Genomic DNA, 21,375 nt, shown 5'->3' on the forward strand with positions numbered 1-21,375 from the left:
GCATTAATAGTCCTTTCAGTTACAGAGAAATTAAACTTCATTCACCAATGTACATTAAAAGTTAATGAAATTTAAGAACATTTCTAACAGTGTGGTCAGTTGTCCTCTTACAAACCGATCGCATAACAGAATAATTATTGGAAATCCAGATGGCACAGAGAATTTTCAAACTATTCGTCCACAAGGTGAAAAGATCGGGAACTGTCAAAAAAATTATTTACTTTTATTTTAAAGTTCAATTTTGAAGACTTGCGCGTTCAAGCAGGTACTATTTCATCATTATTTCGTCAGAACACAAGATGAGAAATCTCATAATGCTGCGTCTTTTATTCCGTTCTATGATTTTTATTTGATGCAGCTTTATCGTACCCATGGCGGTGTCGTGTACTGTTCGCAGGTGAGCAATTTCATTTTAATTTTCATTTCATTATATTTCTATTCAATTGATGGAAATGTAGACTAAATATTTTACGAAAACGGTTTCAAACAGATTGTGGCAACTTTTATGACAATAAGTATGCGACAGTATTTCAACTACTATGCAGGCAAACCATTATCCACATAAGGTTGGCCTAAACGAAATTACTATTGCCTTGATGACAACAACATGATGGCAACTGAAAGGAAACTTGTGCCAAGCAGTTATTTTCTTTCAAGCTAAGGAACGCTTTTCTAACTAAGTATTGTATGTATAAAAAATAATTTATGAACATGCTTAAATCGTTTCATTCCCAATTGGGAACACTCTTAATCACCGGTTTAAGTAATTAGTCTGTTCCAACGAAACGGAAATTAATATTGTCGGTAATAGCTATTTAGCTGCACATTTCCCACTATTTACGACAGCTCATCGATCGGTCAATAGCTTACAAATTTTTGAGCTATATACACTTCCAGAAACACGCAATACCTGAGAATTCGTGCTGGAAATTACAGTACTTAGACAGTCTTACATAAAAGCTGCAGATCATCTCGAAAGTAATACGCATAGCGTATTAATAGCGGCGTAAGCTGCTATATGTAAAATAAACAGAAGCTGGGACAACGACGAAGCAGACGCTGCGTTTGGAGTTTTCATTAAGACCTCGCACACTCCTGCAACAAAATGCAAATGTTGAATATTTATATCGTGCTTACTCATGCATTTAAACCCAACGTAATGTAATATATCTTGAAACTATAGCGAAATGTGATAAATTATCGTAATTATCTATTTTTCAACAAATAAATTGTTCTAGTAAGATATTCCCTAAATATTTCAAATATTATGGTAAATATTGAGATGGAGGGAGCCAGCGCCGATGACCTAGACCTTAACATGTGTTGTCAAGGCCATAATCCTCATAATCATGTAGGAGCAATCTCCAACAGATTTTAGCTTTGCTCGTTGTTTGTTAAAAATTTATTGATAAGAGAAGTTTAAAAAATATTGTCTTCTATTTCTAGTATATACAAATACTACCTTACACCTCTTACTTATAAAACATATGACTTTCCACGTAAAGCGAGGTCCACCCCACTTCCCCTTTACCTAGAGGCGCACGACTTTTCACGTGAAGCGAGTTCCATCTCACCTTCGCTTCCTGCCTAGGGTTGCGTAATTTTTGATGCAGGTAAACCTTACTTTGCTTGGAAAATCGCACACCCCTAGGCCAAGGGTGGGGGAGCGGGATGAACTACGCTTTGCGTGGAAAGTCCTATGCCCCTAGGCAGAAGGGAAGGTGAGATGGACCGCTTCGCATGGGTAGTCATTAGGTAAACAGAGAAAAGTATGGAGAAGTTCTTAATATTGTATGTGGCAAAAGTAAGACATTTCTTTTCAAACTTTTGTTAATAACTTTTTAATGAACAACGAGCAATGGCTAAAATATGTTGTCAAGGTCATCGGTACTGGTTTCCTCCATCTCAATATTTACCCGTAAAAATCTTTGCAATTTTTCGATTAATTTGAATCACAAAATGTCATATATTTGTAATTACCTTGATTGGACAATCTATACGTCCATTCATCCTTGATTTCTCTTTGACAAGTACGCGATGGCCTCGAAAGCCATAATTCTTTTTCTTGCTTCTGTCTACTGCCTTTGTCTTTGGCGTTTTTGAGAAGCATAGAAAAACAAAACGTTTGTCCTGTACTGCCTGAAATTTCAGAATTCCGTTGTGACGCTATCGTATACCACATTCCTTTCTCTTCCCAGCTGCCATGACAAGAATAAGCTGCCAAAATATATCGAGTCTTCAGTCTTTTTTTTATACTTCTTATATGTTTTTTACTTCTTTTCATATAAATTATAACAAGTAGTAAATGTTCATTCATATTTACCAATCTTTTCATGTTCGCACGTATTGCCGATTATTATTTCGGCTTGATCGGACGGAGTGCAGCCAATTTGAATATCCGTACTTCTGCATTCCTCGTTTTCGTTTTCCTGCCAAGTTCGCCTCTTGGTCGTCCTCGACAGTTCGCTACGCCGCTGCCGACTTGGTGCGGCAGCTGACAATGCATCCGATGAAGCAAAATTCAGAATCTCATACTGTCCTAAATTAGGACATCTTCTCTGATGCAAGGATGTGGCTGTAAAAAAAGAGACATAATTTGCATACGTTTTGCTGCTCGCCCACTAATCCGCAATACCATAGTGAAGCGCACAAGTTTCCTAAATCAATATTTATAAGCGATGACGTAGCATCGATTAACACTTACTTATCAAGGTCGTGTACGGCCTCGTGGAGGGATCCGACATTGAGCACGCTTCCTCTGGCATAATTGCTTTTTGATCTGCAATAAAAAAACGTTTTATATATGTATATTATGTAATGCTGATTTTAAATGCTGTACGCCCCAAGTTTTTCTCACCTGACTGCTGTATCTCAATGATATGACTGTCTCTTTTGTGAAATATCATGCAAACGTAACCAATATCGCTGCAACCATAAATAAGATTCAAACAACTGTGATGTACATTAAAAATCTCAAAAGAATTTAGAAATCACTTACCAGCCGCTGGTGACATGAGCAACCAGTTTCACTTTATTCCCTTGCATGTTGTCATTCGGATATAGCTTCTCCAAATTGTGACAAACGATTTTTTCCTCATGGACGATTTCGCCATCAGTATTCTGTGCTTGCATTTTTACTCTCAGCGTCGCATTCTTGTTTGTAAAATGATAGCTTTTTGTACCATTGAGAGAGTGCCAGTCATGGTGTTGAGTTACCCAGGCAGGATATTTGCATCTACTGTGCTCTTTGTCAACTGTTAACACAAGAAATAATGCAAAAATATAAAAGATGACATAATTATTTTGATTTATCCTGAAAAACCTTTTGATTTCATTTGTACAATTACCTTTAATAAGTTTTATGGTGGGTGAACCTTCGGAAACTGTGGTTAGACCGTTGCAAGTCGGATCGCCGGACTGTGCAAGTAAATAAATCATCTTTCCCTGATGATGAGGTTTTTCTTCGTACAGGAAACACCTATCAAATAAAAAGCATCATTCGACAACGATCTTGAATTTTTCAAAGAGATTTTCCGATTTTTTTTGTTGGTTAGTCATCATGTTTCCATCAGCGTACATATGTCTACATACATATACGTTTCATGGAGGGAGCAGGAAGCTATAATAATGATGTCTATGTGAAAGATGACAAATGAGTGGTTAACCATCTTTTCACATTACCAAGTCTAAGTCTTTTTACGTCATAAACACCATGACATGAAATGTGACTAAAACCGCAATACATAATCTGATGTATAGGTGCAATGAACGTGTAAATAAGCTACTTGATGCGCGCAGTATAAGCATCCCGCGACAAAATCACAACAAAAACCATTGCTGTCACGGGCTTTGGATAATACGTTACATAGAATTAAAATATAAACATATTTCACACCTGTAGGTTTTTGCATCATTCAGTGCGCTCCTTTCTTTCAAAGTTCCCACGAGATATTTATTTCGACCATCGTTCCAACTGGCAAGGCATTGTAATTCCTCGGCTGCAAATAATCAAATACATAAAGACTTTATAGGTTGTAAAAAAAATAAAAATAAAAATTTAACATATATTATAAAATATATACGTATTTCAAATATGGACTTGATTAGGTGGTGTGTTAAGAGTGCGTATGCGTGTGGCATGAGTTGTGCGATTTTTATGCGAATAGCGAAAATTTTAGAAAGTAGACGAGCTAGCGATAGCAGGAGAATAAATTTTGGAGATAGGAGAAGTCGAAGAGCAAGTAAAGGAGAAGTCGAAAGCAGGGTAGAAGGCGAGTTGTGGCATATATAGAGGTAGACTGGAGGGTAAAATTATGGCGGCAAAGAATGCCCGAATCGGAAGACGGGCATAGGTAAGACGATCGACCCTAAACAGAGGAAATTAATGACAGAAATTAAGGATAGCACAAAGAAAGTATTATTTATAGGGGAGGATAACGGAAGCGAGGGTGGCGAGACATGTGACGAGGTGAGAGAAACAAGTAAGCAATTAAAGATAGAGTTAGAGGCATTAAAAGAAAAGAGGAAAACATTCATAGAGAAAATAAAAATTAAAGAGAAAATATAGGAAGAGAAAATCAGAGCACTGGAGAAAAAGATGATGGAAAAGGGAAACTGGATGAAAAGAGAAATGGAGAGATTAGAAAAGGATTTTGAGGAGAGAGGAAAGAGAGTATAGGGAAAATTTGATGAGTTTGAAAAAACTAGGGATTTGGTTAGTGGATAAAGAAGGTAGAAGCGTATTTAGTAGAATAGGAAGTAGCTACAGCGTTTTTATATCGGAAGAAAATGTGGATAGACTAAGTATGAAGGATATAGAAAAAATAAGAAAAATAATAATCAAAAAAGATAGATAGGAAAAAAGACGCAATATAGTGATCAAAGATAAATATTTCGAATATTTAATTACATACAGTTTTTTATTACTTTAGTAGAGTACTTATAGATAAATATTATTCATAAATATTGTATTACGTGAAAGTAAAATATATTTATAAAATGTCTAGTCAAATTATAGAAATCTAAAAAAATTAAACGTAAATTATAAAATAATGTGTTTCTCTAAATTCTCTTTGGAGTGAATCTCATTTTAAATAAAGTGAAAATTGAGCCAGTCTTAAAAAAGAGTCAATTTTCAATTTTTAGGAATGAGATTTCACTCTTCAGCATGAGATTTGCTTTAAAACTTTTAAAAAATATAGATTATAAAATATGATCAGATATTAACCAATAGAGAATAAAGACTCATCAAAGCTGAATCTTTAACGCTTTTAAATAATTCAATGTGAATTTGTATATACTATATATATATATATATATATGTGTGTGTGTACGTACATATATACTATACATATTTGTAGTTATTTGAACTGCGCGTCAAAATTTTTTCGACCTTTTAAAACGCAATAGAAATTGTAGTAATATCATAATTAAATTTGATGCTCAATAGGCATCTATTAATAATTATTTATCAGATATAACATTTACGATAATTAATACATATGTATATTTTTACTCATGATACTATTGAACTCTAGATAACTACAATATTAATTGCGAACGTCAATAAGTGCTTGCAACATAAATAAGTACCTATGTTTCATACACGTGCTGCAGAAATACAGTGTATGTAATTAAGCACGGTAGTGATACAATATTTTTAATGATAATACTTATACAACGATCAACTTACTGTTGCTCTCGGTTCCCACGACGTCTGGACAGGCCTGATACTTGAGGAGGAGTTTGCTCTCATCAGTACATTTCTCCACGAGACTTATAGGCATAGCACATTCGCCGTAACCCCGATTGTACGTGAATGTGAACGACGCCCCGCTGAATGGGCAAGCTATCGGTTTCGAGTTTACACGGAACATCGAATAGAGCGTATCGTCCGAAGTAATTTCCGAGCACATGTTTTCCAAACGCAATCGCTCCGAGTTGCACCAGCCTGCTAAAATAATTATCAGGTTGTAATAACATTTCTTTCTGAATTGCACTTAAAGCTTTTTATATCTAATTCAGATTCAATAAACGTACTTTCGCGATATTGAATAACGTTCTCATGGCGTCCGTTGATGATCATACAGTGATAACAATTGTCACCGCTGAAACACGACAAGCAAAATGTTTATTCAAAGATACCAGAAGGTTTGCGGGTTATCGCCGTGTTTTCATCTATTTCTAATGCCAACGTTTCGTAAACGACAAAATTCACAAAACGCTGGCATTAGCAATAGATGAATATGGCGATAACCCACAAATCTCCTGTGCGTGGTATCTTTGAAGATAATACCTGTGAAAGCCTAAAAAGTTTTATCAAAATGTTTATTGTCAGTCGCAAATTGAATAATTTGCGATGAAATGATGGAATGATGATTCAATATTTCTTTTGATTTAAATGAGAAGATACTTACAAAACGATATATTTGTCATCCGTTTTTTCGAGGCATGTTCGTTCCCCGAGAATGGTCGTGTTTATAATGACTGATTGAGGTTTGCCATACTGAAACCATTCTCCTGACCAACTCGATGGAAACTCGCAAGATCCTGAAGCATAAGGAATCTTTTAATGCGTGCAACAACGCAACAATGAATTTTTATGTATCAGTGATCATACAATTATGAATCGGACGATCGATGTGTCGAAATCACGCTCAAAATTTTCATGATAAATTCTTTAATATAGAAATAATTTAGGTCTTTAACATAATAAATAAATTAAAAATCTTTGATAAATTATATATATTTTTTTTCTAAAGAAAGAGACCACACAAAATCGATAATTTTTTTTCGGCCGCTTTTGTATTCGCTATTTTGAAACTGAATTGTGTGTCAAATGATATCTTATGATGAGACATTAATGACAAAAAATTTTCAAGTTAAGCTGAGAATTGGTTTAAAAGATATAGGGAGTCAAGTAGTCAAAGTTCATTAAAGTGTCAGCATACGCTTTACAGCACGAATTTATCTTGATGTCTCATCATAAGATATCAGTTTCAAAGTCGTAGGACTAAAAACGGAAATTTTTGTTGTCGCCTTTTCTCAACAATAAAAGATTTAAACATATAATCTTTTTAAAAAATAGATAAGCTTCCCTCTCTTTATATCTCTAATTAAAATGTCAATGAACTAAAATTCAAAATTAATTAGATAAAAATTAAAGAATGAGTTTTATGTTATCTTGTTCATTGGTTATTAAATTATCCTATATTTAATATTTTATATATTACAATGCAAATCTCGTAAGTTGTTTCTCCAGATTATTATAGACATACAGGGAAAATCTAATGGCAAGGATTACCGAGAATTTTATTACATTTTATTGTATTCGTGTTACAAGATACCTTGTAAAAACAGCTCGTTAAAAGGATTTTTCTTCGAAACAAGATCAGTTTTTTTTTTAAATCATAAGTCTACGTTCATTCAGGTGGAGAATCTGAAAGCGAGGACTCGCTTAATTGGGAGAATTAAGAGGCTCCACGTGGTCGAAGGCTTTCATCGAGAGACGCGGACGATTAGAAAATTGCTATTGAGTCCAATACAACACGATTATTACGATTGGGGCGTGAGAGTCAGGCTGAAGAAAGGGAACTGCTGCGCGCATTGCGTTGAGTATGTGTCGCGAAGCGACGCGAGCAATGCTCGGAACGCGCAAGTTAGAAAAAAAAAAAGGAAAAAATTGACGACACGCGGGCCGCATTACCAGTCATTTTCCCAGCCTTCGTCGCCTCTTTATCTTAGTCACCAGCCGTCAAGCGACGCTATTTAGCGAGTTCCAATGAAAAGTTGCCAGACAGGACGAGAATGCTCTAGCCGAGCGGAAAGTTTTCAGACGTACGAGGCAAAATGGAGCAAACACGATGTGGACGATCGAGTACCTTCGAGAGTTCTAAAGGTCTACAAATAGCAAAAGAACGTTAAATTTTTTTCATTGCCTTAATCTGCTGGGACCGATATAAACACTAGGGGTTATGAATCTACACCATATTGATATTAAAATCAACATGGTAAGAATAATGTTAAATTCACCCTGATATTTTGTAGAGTACGATAGATTATAGATATCAATTAATTACATGTAGCTTCAAATGAGGGACTTTAAAACTCAACTGTCGTGAATGAATCAATTTTATAAAATGAGATTCACATTAAGTTGTTTATGTTTATGTATGTGGGAGATCCTTATGTATATATTCTTATGGATCGTGGTCCCTCGAGGTTGGGCGATAAACGAAGTCTGAACGAAGGGTTGAGGTCCGAAAGCATATGACTTTATGCGTAGATATACGTATTTACCGGTTTGCGATGTTTAGTGCGTTCGATCGAACGTGCGTATATTTCGGGGTGGTTGCTTGCTCGGCTCGGCGGCGCGAGCGATGGCGAACGTCAGAAATAGCCGGGAAGAGGGAAGAGGGCGGGGGCGGACTATGGGGTGTCTCAGAACCGATCCAGCCTTTAATATTAATGACGGGCACATCGAGGAAAATGGAGTCGGTGGTGTTTCCCCGAGGGGGATATTTCGTAGGAGACCATTACCGTAACAGCCGACATAAGTCATCTCTAATTAGAGTTCGAAAGTGTTCACCACAAGCGGACACCAGGAAAGCAATACGGTTACTTGCTACAACGTACGTTCAAATAAACGTTGAACCGCATTATTGGCCTATTACTCTGCTTCCTCAAGAAAGGCGAGCCTTCGCAACTCTTGTAGATCGTTTATCGTAACGTGGAAGTTATCACCTCCCTCTCCGCAAGATTTAGCTCGACTCGGACTGGACTGGAGGTTCTCGGACACCTTGTATGCTAAGCGGTACGACGCGCACGTGCACCATGCGCGAACCGAGCAGCCACCAGGAACGTCGAACCAGGAACGCGCCGCGCCGCGCCGGCATAGCTATGGGTACAAGTGAAATGGAACAAGGGCGAGGAAGAGCGTCGACGGTCGACCGTTTTAGACACACATCTTTCGTCGAAGAAACATCATTTATCTCGACGTAGCCGGGAGAGAGGGTGGCGTCTTTTCCCTCTCGTTTCCCCTTTCACCCTTTCACCCTTTCACCCTGTCTCTGTCGCGATCGTCTTCGACGACGAGAAGAAGCGGCGACAGATCTCGCAGGCGCGCGGACAGCCGCTCGACAGGCGGCAGCGGTTTTGTGCGTCTCTTCGCTCTTTAACAGCTCTTTTTGAGAGAGGCTCGCCGCTCGCGGGTGAGGCGCGAAGCCGTAGGAAAGCGGGGGAAATGCACTCGTTAACGAGCTAACGAGTACGTACGAGAGCGCATGGTTTCTCGCGCGCGTCAACAACCGAAATCGGATGGAGACACGAGGAAACCCAAGAAGACGACTTAACCCGGGGTAACATGACGAATGGGCTTCCTCGTAGCGGAAATGGAATGTCCAAGTCCGCATTTAAATATATTCCTTTTATACAATGCGTTAAATGCACTTTTCGTGCACGTGGCAATGGTTTCTTTGTGAAACCGCGAGATGAGTCGACTGCAGCCCCTTAACAAGAACGTGCGAGTTGAGTCGAGGGTCTTTTTTTTCTTATTAAGAAAAAGAAAGTTTCTTTTTGCGCATTGCTTTTCTCGAGGATAAATTAATAACGCAAATAAATTCTTTTCAGTGTTTTAAGATGCTTACACTAACATCTCACTTGTTTTATTTTAAATGAATCCGAATAGAGTGCTTCATATAATATATTTTTGATAATTTTATATCTGTTTGATAAATTTATGAGGATAGCAGGGTTTTTGAGTAACATTAATTTCAAAATGCTTTTACTTTTCTATTTCTCCTGCTCAGACATAAATAAGTGATTCATAGGAAATAAGTAGCTATTAAATTTAAAATTATTTTCTATTACACATTATAAAAAAACTTTAAACAAAAATTGATTATTTACAACGAGCTCTTGTTAGCACAAAATATAAGTTTTCAAAAGAAATACATCAGTTTAAAAAAATTGGAGCCAGTAAGATAATTCTAACTTTATTTTTTTCAGAATCGGAAAAACACATAAGAATCAAAATATTATCCCATTGAAAAAAACCAGTGTTGTTAGCATTATTATTATTATTATTCAATTAACGGTCAATGTAATTTAGATTGCGTTTTAAAACCGGCACACAGTTTGAAAAATTGGAAAAAATGTATTTAATAATATTCGCATAAAAATATTATTAGATACTAAGGTGCCTTCTCTCTTTGTGTTACTCACATAAGCGGTTTAATTTAACTTATTATTATAAATAACACAAAATTATTTTATTAGTCTTTAACATAACTTTACCTTGATAAATTCTTAAAACATAATTATCATGCTTTATATACACTATATTTAGTGTGTTATTAAAATTTCATAGACTGATGAAATGATAAAGGACCGTCGTCGTTTGTTGAAATGCCAAATTAATTTCGATAGAAAATAAACCCCCGCTCTTAAACAGAAAATACTTTTCATTCATTAAATGCATTTATTTCTGAATACCGTGAAATTTCCCATGACATTTTTACACAGGTGAAATTAATAAAAACATTCCAATAATTAATACTTCATATTTTTTTTTATCAAATCAAGGCAATAAAAATATAAGCAATAAAGCGTTCAAATTTCGAGTTAATATGAATTTATTTCCGAGAGAGCACAGAGTTAGTAATTGTCCAAATAACTTTCCCGAATTTCACGAGGTTTTAATCCATGCATTTCTATCTTTGACATGCAGCTCTGAAAAAGAGCTAAAATAATAAAATAAATATCATTCCAGATGTAATAGCAACCTCCAAGGAGCTCTAAAGCAATGTTAACAACTGATGCTACATATTGACGTGGTGACTTCACTCGATAACATCGTTATCTGAACACTGAACATCACGTTGCAACAATTCTTTCCATATAGAGGCCTTTTAACATTCTTTAAGATGACAGTAAAGATGACATTACAGTACATTACAGTACCGGCATGCGAGGTGAAGACGATAAAGTGGCATTCAAGGACACTTGTGTAGACGAATAGACGTAATTATTCGCCGTTCTCTCATTGTTCGCGTATTATCGAAGATGGTGAGCGTACACGCGCTCGCTCAGCAATCACATAGGTACGCGTATATACTTGTACCCAGATAAACTCTCGGCCCATTCGTAGGTGACTCACCGTTTGCAGAGGGTAAATCGACCAATGGTATCAGCAGCACTAACACCGATAGCGGGGCAAGGATCCCTTTTCGGCGCGGGAATGCCAGTTCCTGCATCCTGGAAAATATATATGTATACTTTCATTATATATTAACGTTGAATTATGCATGGCGGTTTATGTGTGAATTTATGATGCAAGCGGTGAGTATTTGTCGAGACGTCTTATTTTTTTCTCAAACAAATTGCGAGTTATCGAGTGTAATTGTATAATAGTCTACGGGAGATACAGAAAAAAATAAGAAACATTTTTTGCTCATCATAATGTGTGCCCTTTCAAATCGAACGGATTCCCTGTGGTATTTTCTCGTATCATCAAAAATGGAGATATTTTAAATGATCAAGTTACAGGAAACACCCTGTATAATATTTTATAATACATTTGAGGTGTCAGATAGGTATTTAATATATATCGACATGTTTAAATTTAATTATATTGCTATTATATAACATCATAAAATTTGTTTCTTAAAGTCGGGTGTTACATTCATATAGGTTAATTATAGCGCCGATTCTTAAAGCCTTTATTTTCCTATTTAAAAAAAATGATAATAACTATAATTATAATTTCATTTGCAAACTATACTATACTATATATATTAGTTTATAGAACTATACATATAATATTCTTAAGGACATAATATTCTACGGGCACTTTCTGAGATACAGAAATTATGTATTTCACGGGTTATCTCCAAATCCATTTAAAAATGTCAACGCTTCGTAAACATTGCAGTTCACTTCATCGGGAGCAGCCTGCAGATATCCGTTATAATACTGAAGTCTCTCCTACATTTGTCCCCGCCCTGTATTATGTGTAATAAAAATCGATATTATATTAAAACGATATTTAAAAAATGAGAGAAAATCCGACGTGGTACTAACTGTGAGCGATATTGTACGAATATTAAAAGTAGATCGTTACATAAGTAGCACAAACCACGTGTCTTCGTGACGATAAAGAACAAAGCATGAATAGTGGGGAAAAGGTGATAGATAACTCGATGTATAGAACAGATAAGATAAGCAGATTAAGTTTATTTACTTTGAAGTAAATATATGTTTTAAAAAAACGAAAGAAGAGAAGGTAAAAATAATACATAGACAGTATATAACAAAACAATAGGTATCGATTTACAATGCGACATTATCACAAAAAAAATAAATGTAAATTAATATGACAACAAAATAATTATATAATAAAAAAAAAAATTATGAAAATGGATATAAATCTGAAAGAATAATGTACTCAAGTGACAGTGATCAAAATAGATGAAAACAAAACCAATTTATAATTATTCAAAATGAGGCTCTAAGGAAATGATTTTATTACGCGCGCGATTAATGAATTCAATGTTTAATATTTCATAACGTAGCTCGATTTTCTAAATTATTACAGTCCCATCATATTGAATTTATTTCATCAAATTCGCCGAGAAACGATTCGCGCGCGCGCGCTTGGTGATTTAATCGATGCGTTGAAATAAAGGCGACGTTATTTCTTATTAACATTCTTGCGACAATTCCCCTTGTATCTCATCTTGCGCATATTATGCCTAGATCTATGTTTCAAATTCATGGAAAAACATGGGTTTTATTCCGTCACCAAAAAACCGATGACATCACGATACATAGAAAGAATTGCTGTGCACAATGTGCTAAATAACTACTAGGTATCGTAAATGAATCATGTGCTCGATAAAATCGATATCTCGAAGACGACTAGTTGTTTTCTGTGAATTAAAGGGACATGTGTCTGTGTCGCGTGGACAAACATACATTTCCTCTGCATAAATTGTTTTCGTTTCATTTCATGATTTGGGAAATTTCCTTTGTGTCAGTAAAGCTGACTAAATTATCCATTTCTGCTAAGTTAGATTAATTTTAATTTCACTATTTGTCTTTCTGTCTCCAGTTCTAAGAATTAAAAAAAGATAAAGAGTAAGATCACAGTAAAGAGATTAAAGTTAATCTACCTTGATAAAAATGGACATGTGTCACGCTACATAGATATCGAAACTTAATCAATTGACGGGTAAAATCGATACGAGAGAGTGGAACGAGAACAACTAATCCTCTTCTGTGACTTGCAGATTATAGGTCCCGCATCCCATCGCCGAATAAAAACACTCTCAAGATGAAAAGCTAATAAATTCAAGAAATTCAAAGATTTGTGCAATAATATTTCTTCCTACAATTTCACGCAAGATTTATTATAAGAGCGCAAGAAAAACAAAATACCTACATTAATTGCCTTGAAAATCAGCCGCAATCGTGTGTACTTAAAAATTTTCGTCGACCCAGAACGTAACCGGTAATTTTATAAAAACACCAATTAATCACACTTTCACAGCGATATATGTACACCTACGTACGCACTACACGCTCTAATTGTAAGAGAGAGCGAAACACGATAGGCGAACAACTGTTCTGTAAGAAAGCCAAATACAATATTGTTACGTCCACACATGTCCACCTTCCTCTTCTTGTTACGCCGATCGCGCGCGATTCTATGAAGGGGATCGAAAATTTACTTTGCGTTCGTGATTGTAACCAATGCTTGTCTTATCATGGATGACGAGAGCTAACCGAGACGCTGAAGCCAATGTAATGGTACCTTTCCGGCGGGACCGGAAGCGAAAATCTAGAGCGGGAAAAAGGGGAGCAACGCGACGAAAAGGCGAAACGCACTACGGACCCGCGTCGTCGTCGATCGCGCCGGAATGGAAACGAGATGGCAATCGACGGCTATAGAAGCGACGAGCGAAGCCGCGCTAGAGACGCGACGTAGAGCGTCCACGTACGTATCGCCACGTGAATGGAAAGAACAGCGGTTGCATTATTTAACAAGGTACACGTGTACCGCTCTGCTTTGTTACGCTTTGGTGCGCGGCAGCGATGCGACACGAACGCGAGACGACGCTCTATTCCATCTCCGTCCGCGTCGCGTCGCGTTCGCGATGCGTGCAGGCAGCGCGCAGCGTCATCGTATCCCATATTTGAACATGCGTGTTTTACGCACTCGTCACGCAATATCGATCTATTCGGCGCGACGCGACGCGACGGCGTTCCGATTCGCCCCAAGTTCGTCGATCGCACGATCTCGCAACGGGAACTCGCATCTTTCCAATCTTTTCGCGCCTTTTCGTCGTTCCAACTCTTCTCTACTCTCCAAACCCCCCAAAAAATCGATAACACTGCATGCCACGATAATTTAATTTCTTTCATGGTAAAATGAAAGGAGAGAATACTTTTATTTCAGAAAAAAGAAAGATATATCGAACTTGGATGCTTTCAGAAATAAGTAGATACGTCAAATATTATATTTTCACAAATGAGTCTGAAAAAATTTAATTTTCGTTAAGATGATATTTACTTATAACGACCATCGGGAAAACGAGGTCTTCTATTCTTCGTTACCTGAACAGTTTTATTCGCGTTCTTTAAATTACAATAATGTCTTTTCACACAGTATTGAATTATTCCGTAACTACCGGTGTCTTAAGATCGAAGTAATCGCCATTATTCTTGCCCGTCCTAAAGCGACATTCGATAGCGGTGGGAGAACCTGTGTATTACATGCAGGTAGGACTATAATTCTGAGAGGGACAACGATAATCGCTAACCATAGTTATTCAACTAAAGCTATCAGCATGATTAAACGCTTGTGTTAACAACGCGGGGGACTTATTTACAAACGGGCAAATGTACATCACGTGTAATAAATTGTTGTGATAGACAATACATAGTCAGATTTTTCGAAAGTAGAGCTATTTTCATCGATTGCGAAAGTCATCAACATAACGATAAGCTCGTGTATATCTTTGCGGATACATGAATCGGCGAATACTGTAAATTAGAATTATCAATTTATGATTGAAAGCATTAAGTCATTATCAGTTTATAATTTAAAAGTGTTATGAATGATATTCAATTACATCAAGCGGTAATTATATTCACATTTACAAATATCTTGAGGGCAGGGCTGAGGGCATTAAACTACTTTTATTTTAAACACAGTATTTATAATACAATTTTATTTTGTATTTTGTATATTTTTCTCGTATTTCGTATTTCAGTATTTCTTCAAAGCGAAAGATTAAAAGTATTTTGTATTTTGTAATTCAAATAATAAAATTGATTGTCAATCTTAGTATTTGAAATACAAAATGCAAAATACTTTCGTGTGCTCCGCTGAAATATAAAATACTGAAAATACAAGATACAATTGTGTTACAAATGCAGCTGTTTTTCAAATAAAGGTATTTCAAATACATGTCCAGCCCTGCTTGAGGGCTGTACGAATTATTGCGAATTTGTCGTGAATATGGATGTTGCGTAATATGATGATAATGTTACACAGAATTTCTTCGAGATACATGACGTTTTATGATATGTGATCGTCAAGTTTTCGAATCAAGTTTTCCTCTTCTATTTAGCAAGACTCACTTGGTGAACTATTTATATTTATCTTAAATGCTATCCGGTTATTGATCTCGAAGGTTGCTGTAGCTGAGCGTAAATAAATAAAGAGTAAAGTAAATAAACGCCAGACGAGCCGCTCCAGTTTCTTATACTGACGTAATGCTCACGATTAGATGTCTCTCAGGTGGAATATTATCCGTTCCCCCTTTATCACGATGTAATTCACAGCTATGACTCGAAATCAACAGCGCTTAGTAAGTCCTACATTAAGAAAAAAAATTTTTGGTATTTGTAACTATAATTATATACTACTATAATTATGATTATTACTCCTATGTTAGTAATAATTAAAGAGGTATTAAAAGGTGAAGTAAAAAGATTGAGATTTTGTTATTTGTAAATATGCAATTTATGCAAAATATGCATTTTATGTAAAACATTCAGTTAAGTATTTTGCATAAATATCCGCAGTCTAATAATTACATATACAGTTCTATCAATGAATATATAGTTGGCAATCAAAAATGATTATATATATATATATATATATAAGGGCAACCATATAATATAATTGTCCCAAAAATGACTGTAAATTATGTAATAATTTCAATCATTGTATGGTAATAGTATAAACTGTAATTACAGTCATTTTCAATTTCCAGCTATACCTATATGTATATATTTGTTGACAGAATTATACATATACATTTTATTTATTATTACTTACTATTATAGTTATTATTACAAATATTATATCATATTTGTAATAACATGTAATTATAGTTACAAATACTACAAATTTTTCTCTCAGTGTATGTATTCCGAATGAGGCAATTTAACTTAGCCTACAAGTTTTTCGAAAAAGCAAACTTGTTCGTTAAAATCATTCTGTCGGAGTCGCTACAATTAATGTGCGTATCTTTACTGCTCGATATATATATACAAATCAAGCTTTCAATTCTTGGAATAGCAGTGATGATCGTTTATCATATCAAATGGTTTCCCTAGTCACGGTCGCATTAGATTCCAATTAGGATGCGATCGATGATGGCCTTTGACATTCAAAATTTTATGTAGCGTGCTATTCGCGTTGGTTTCACATTTTGTGAAATTACCATCTCAAAGTACACATTCGATTATTGATATAGAATAGAAATAATAATTATGACGATACAATTTAACTAATTAGATAATTCAAATATCGGTGATAGAAATTATAATATATATTAATTAATTAAATTAAACAATATAATCGCAATAATAAATGATAATTATAGCATGTAATAATAGTATGTAATGACCACCGGCTTTTGAGGGAAAGAGAATGCTTTATAGGAAAATATTTAACGAAACACGCTTATAAAAAAATGTTCGCGGCCACAATACGATAAATTACGCCCACGTTAGAAAATTAATCATAATTTATCAAATCTCTGCAAAGAAAAAAAAAATATATCGCGGGAAGAAGCTGCTTGACGATCTCAGGTACCTCCGAGTACCCTGGGAATGACTCAGGAACAGGTCGAGGAGGGAAAACCATCGACTACCCGAAACGGGACAAAAGGCAACCGCGGAGTCGAGCCGGTTGCACCGCCGGCGCCGTCGGTTAGCCTTTAATCTCTCTTCTGTATCTTTATTATAGTTGCGATTGTACGATGAGGAGAATTGTGTGTAATAGGGGAGAAGAGAGAATATTGCTGGCCGATTGAATAGCCAATCAAAGCGATCGATACAGCTGATCAACCCCATGGGACGCTTGTACTTTACGACATTAAATCTGCTCTTCTTAGTTACAATCTAACACCTCTCTTGTTCTTTCGTTCAAAGTACGAATATGTGTCTCTGTCGCAGAAAGAAAGTTAAGGATAAAAAGTGTACGATAAAAAGCTAAGTCTGTTAGTCGATAAGATTAATAATTTAGTATGTGTTTTCTTTCTGTTTAGACACGTTCTCTATACATATGTGTCTAAGATCTTTTCTTTTGGCATTTTTTATTTCTCACAAACTTGGAAAACTTCTCTTCTTTTTTGTGAAAATTTGATCAGATTATATTTTCTTAGAGTATAATACAATATTCGTTAAATACAATATTTTCGTAACAAAACTTCATGATACAATTTCATTGAAAACAGTAGAAAGAAATATGATTACCCGTTTCCATTTTTTTTTTTTTAATCAATTCGTATTAACAAATTTCTTAGACTTTTCAGTCACCTCAAATTATTATTCATACTTAATATTTTCTTATAAAAATATCAACTCCAAATGATCAAAGACTCTGCAAAATAAACAATGAAAAATTCAAGACACTGAAATACATTTGTTTCAATATCTCGGATTTTCTAAAGTTTATAACAGCAATAAATGTAAAAGCAACTAAAAAATTTACAGTTAGTAAGAATGTATTACACACATTTTTAATAAAATAGGAATATATTCATTTAAATTATGAAGTTATATTGTTAAATATTGAGCTAATTAAACTATTTCATACGTAGGTGCATTCGTTTTTATACGAAAAGTATAAATTTCCAATTCTAGTCACTTTTTGCAGAGATTAGACATGTACTTGAAATTCCTGAATAACTAACTAAAATTACTAACAATGGTAAGTAAAAAATCGATGGAGAAATGATCCACAGAAGCAAATAAAGAAGCCTATATTTGGTTAAAGCAAATCTTGATGCTTATTATTATATAATATTGCGCAACTTTTATTTAAAAAAACAACAAATATTAATTCGACCTTCGAGATGTAACTAAACAAAATTTAAAAAAGCAAATGAGAGTAAAATCTGCGCTATAATTTAACATTTACATATAGTAATACAACATATTACCTTAGTTGGAATAAAATATCATTTTACTTTTAAAGTTATTAACTATATTTAATAATAAAATTTAATTATAATATATGTATTATATTCCTTAAACTAATTCTACCAATGTTTCGTTCAATATTATTCGAATTGAAATAAACGATATTAAGTTACCGAGATAAAGCATTTGTTAGCAGCTGTGTTTAGGAATAGTCTTACCATTTTCAATAAAGTAACACTAAAATGTTTAAATGCAAATACTAATAATACAAACTCAATACAATAATAGAAAACTGTACAGGTACGTAGAACCTCTTTATAGAGAAAGATTTTGCATTCCAAAATCACTGTGCGGTATGCTTCAAAAGGATCGACACCAAAGGGTTGCTCCTACAATAGTTGAACCGGACTTTCTTTCATTGTCTACACTCTAGGTTACAGGCAGATGACCATAGCGGTTTAGCAAATTTGCCAAGTCAGGACTGACCGTCCCTACAGTCGGTTTAAAATCTTTTTTGCTCCTGTCGACGCTACAGCTTAAAAAGTTATTACGTAGAAAAGGACCGCTCCGACTAAGAGAAACATATTCCAAAAAGTCTACCCCCCTTTAACTGGATTTTCCAACCGTTCTAACTGGACTTTCTTTCTTTGTATCCTTTTTTAAAAACGCGTCGTTTTGGTGTTACCGCTAGAAAGGCAGGAAAAGCATTTTAGTGTGCCAGAAAAAGGCAGGAAAGAGCGCAGCTAATTAAAACAAAAGGGGGATAACGATCGAGGAAAGGGCGGGTGGTCGTCAACCACAGTCCACAGACGGAAGGAAGGTGATCGACGCGAGGCGATGACGAGAGCACGAGAGAGCGGCGAGAGCCACAGGCAGCACGGGGCGGTCCGTGGTAGTAGAAAATACCGCGGGGACGTCGCGAACGGGAGCTTCAAGCTACTAACCTTCACGCTGGCTAGTATCCGTCACCGTGGCGAAGAGATAACAGAGATGTGGAAGTAATCACATGGTGCACTAAGAAGGAACGCACAGCACGGTCGCACTGCTACCGGGCTAAATCCGTCGACGGGGCTGACGGGGCATCGGTCGGGACGGCCACGCCGTCGTGCGATCCGTATCGGTCTCGGCACGAAAGTGACAGTAGGGAACGTCGTGTAGGACGATCCTTGGCGAGCGCGAGCGGCCAGGGCGCTTCTTTCTCCCTTGCTCGCTCCTCTTTCTTCTTCTGTCACTGCCTCTCTTTCGCTTCCTTTCTCTCTCCGTCTCACTCCCGCCCTCCGGACAAGGTGGTATTCCAAACGGCGTCGAGGTGCACGGGACCGTAACGAGGCGATCTCGCGATTCTCGCGAACGCGAGCGAGCGTGAGCGACACCAGACACACACACGCAAGGGCGATGAGGGGCCAGGGAAGGAGAAGGCCTGTCCGGCCCGCGTCCGGTGATCTGCGCTGATTTCGAGAGCGAGCGATGAATGGCTTCGACGACGTCGTCGTAGTCGTCGTCGTCGTCGTCGTCGTAGTCGTCGTCGTCGACGTCGTCGTCGTCGTCTCCGGCGGCGGCGGCGGCGGCGGAGCGGAGTAGCGACACAGACAGGCAGGGTAACAATGGCGGAGTATGACGTGCTCCGAGCTCCGAACCGAATGTACGGTAAGGGGTTAGGAAGGGAAAAGGGGAGAAAACGTTACCGCCGCTAGATGTCGCGACTAAGCGGCGATTGTACCCGTATCGTATGCTTCCTCGGCTCGGACTCGGGCTCGGGCTGCTCCAGGATGCTCGGCTCGGGTGAGTTACGAGTGTTACGAGTTACGACGTGTCGTTATCCTTTTTACCTATTCGGAGCCGATCAAATGAAAAAGAAGAAGGTCTCTTATGTGTCTCCTCCCGAGTTTCCAGGCAATTTTTTCGCCAATCCTCCAAGGACCCGCCTCTTTCGCTTTTCGCTAAACGTCCTCCCAGAACAGTTTTGTCACCCTTAGGAATCTTGGGCTCTTATTTTTGTTCTACCTTTACATAAAGTACGCCAAAACGTACTTTATGACTATGGTTCGTTCTATAGAAATTTTCTTAGAGATCCAAGATTAATGTCGCTATACTTAATTGCATTGCGTTTACGTCATTTCGTTTAAACTTTAAATCATGCTTCGGATATATGGCAAAACGAGACGGGACGTTCTTTATTATGGAACGGTAAATTAAAGCAGCCGCGTTTTCCAAATATCGACGCGTTCGGGGAACGGATATTCTACTGTATGTCACGCGCGTTCGAGAGGGCGACAGTGGAAAAGATTGCCTTGGAATTCGAAACGCTAAAAAGTATATTTTTTAAGCAGATATATATATATATGTTTTCTTTGCACCGATTGATTCAATTTATCATTCTGTGCAAAAAAATATTGAGACCCCTGTCTACTCACTGCAACCATTTTGATTTGTGACGTTAGAAGCGAGAAAGGTTACAATTTTTTAATATAATACAACAACATTTGCAATCGATAAAATAGATTTGTAAAATATATCGAAAACTACCTTTCTGTTCTGGTAATCAATAAATAACAGGATATTTGAAATTAAATTATGCCTAATCAAAAAACGAAACAAGCTATATATGACAGCTATCAAATTGAGAAATAAATAAAATTTTATTTTATTCAAATAAAAATTAAGAGAATTTTTAGTATATTTTGCAAGAATTGTTATTATGTCTGTTCTCACTTCGTGAGAATCATTAATCTGACAATCTGTAATGAGTGGCCACGAACCTTAAGATACATTTGTTCATTAAAAAATGAATAGTTGACGAAATATTTTATATTCCATGTTAAAATGTAATATACAGAATAAAGTATAAAATATCTAGTATTTTTGTTTTAAATATCTAGTAAATTATTAATTTTTTAATCAACTCTAATACTTTTATAGGTACAATAATTAGAAGGA

At 36.3% G+C, this 21,375-nt stretch overlaps 1 protein-coding gene across 3 annotated transcripts; it reads right to left on the reverse strand.

Moving 5' to 3' along the window:
• Positions 1-357: 357 nt before the first annotated feature.
• Positions 358-19,650, reverse strand: LOC108768055 (uncharacterized). 3 transcript variants are annotated; one of them, XM_018518279.1, is made up of 13 exons: positions 13,439-13,500; positions 11,156-11,253; positions 6,417-6,549; positions 6,040-6,107; positions 5,693-5,953; positions 3,896-3,998; positions 3,348-3,478; positions 2,999-3,254; positions 2,858-2,925; positions 2,705-2,779; positions 2,324-2,575; positions 1,981-2,217; positions 358-1,095 (listed from the first exon to the last, which is right to left on the reverse strand). In XM_018518279.1, coding segments are annotated over exons 1-13 (1,812 nt in total). In that variant the 5' UTR covers positions 13,441-13,500; the 3' UTR covers positions 358-967. The 3 variants fall into 3 exon arrangements, with proteins under 3 accessions (XP_018373781.1, XP_018373782.1, XP_018373783.1); XM_018518280.1 differs by lacking the exon at positions 13,439-13,500 and adding an exon at positions 19,383-19,650 and having other exon boundaries at positions 359-1,095; XM_018518281.1 differs by having other exon boundaries at positions 359-1,095; positions 5,693-5,950.
• Between the last annotated feature and the right edge of the window lie 1,725 nt (positions 19,651-21,375).

This window comes from Trachymyrmex cornetzi, unplaced genomic scaffold (assembly GCF_001594075.2).
Source record: "Trachymyrmex cornetzi isolate Tcor2-1 unplaced genomic scaffold, Tcor1.1 scaffold748, whole genome shotgun sequence".
NCBI classification, from domain to species: domain Eukaryota; kingdom Metazoa; phylum Arthropoda; class Insecta; order Hymenoptera; family Formicidae; genus Trachymyrmex; species Trachymyrmex cornetzi.

Excerpts from the sequence above, each read along its gene's own strand:
- LOC108768055 (XM_018518279.1), bottom strand. Across the intron at positions 5,954-6,039 it reads CGTTATTCAATATCGCGAAA|CAGGCTGGTGCAACTCGGAG; the intron begins GTACGTTTATTG and ends TAATTATTTTAG. Across the intron at positions 2,218-2,323 it reads GTGCGAACATGAAAAGATTG|CTTATTCTTGTCATGGCAGC; the intron begins GTAAATATGAAT and ends ATATTTTGGCAG.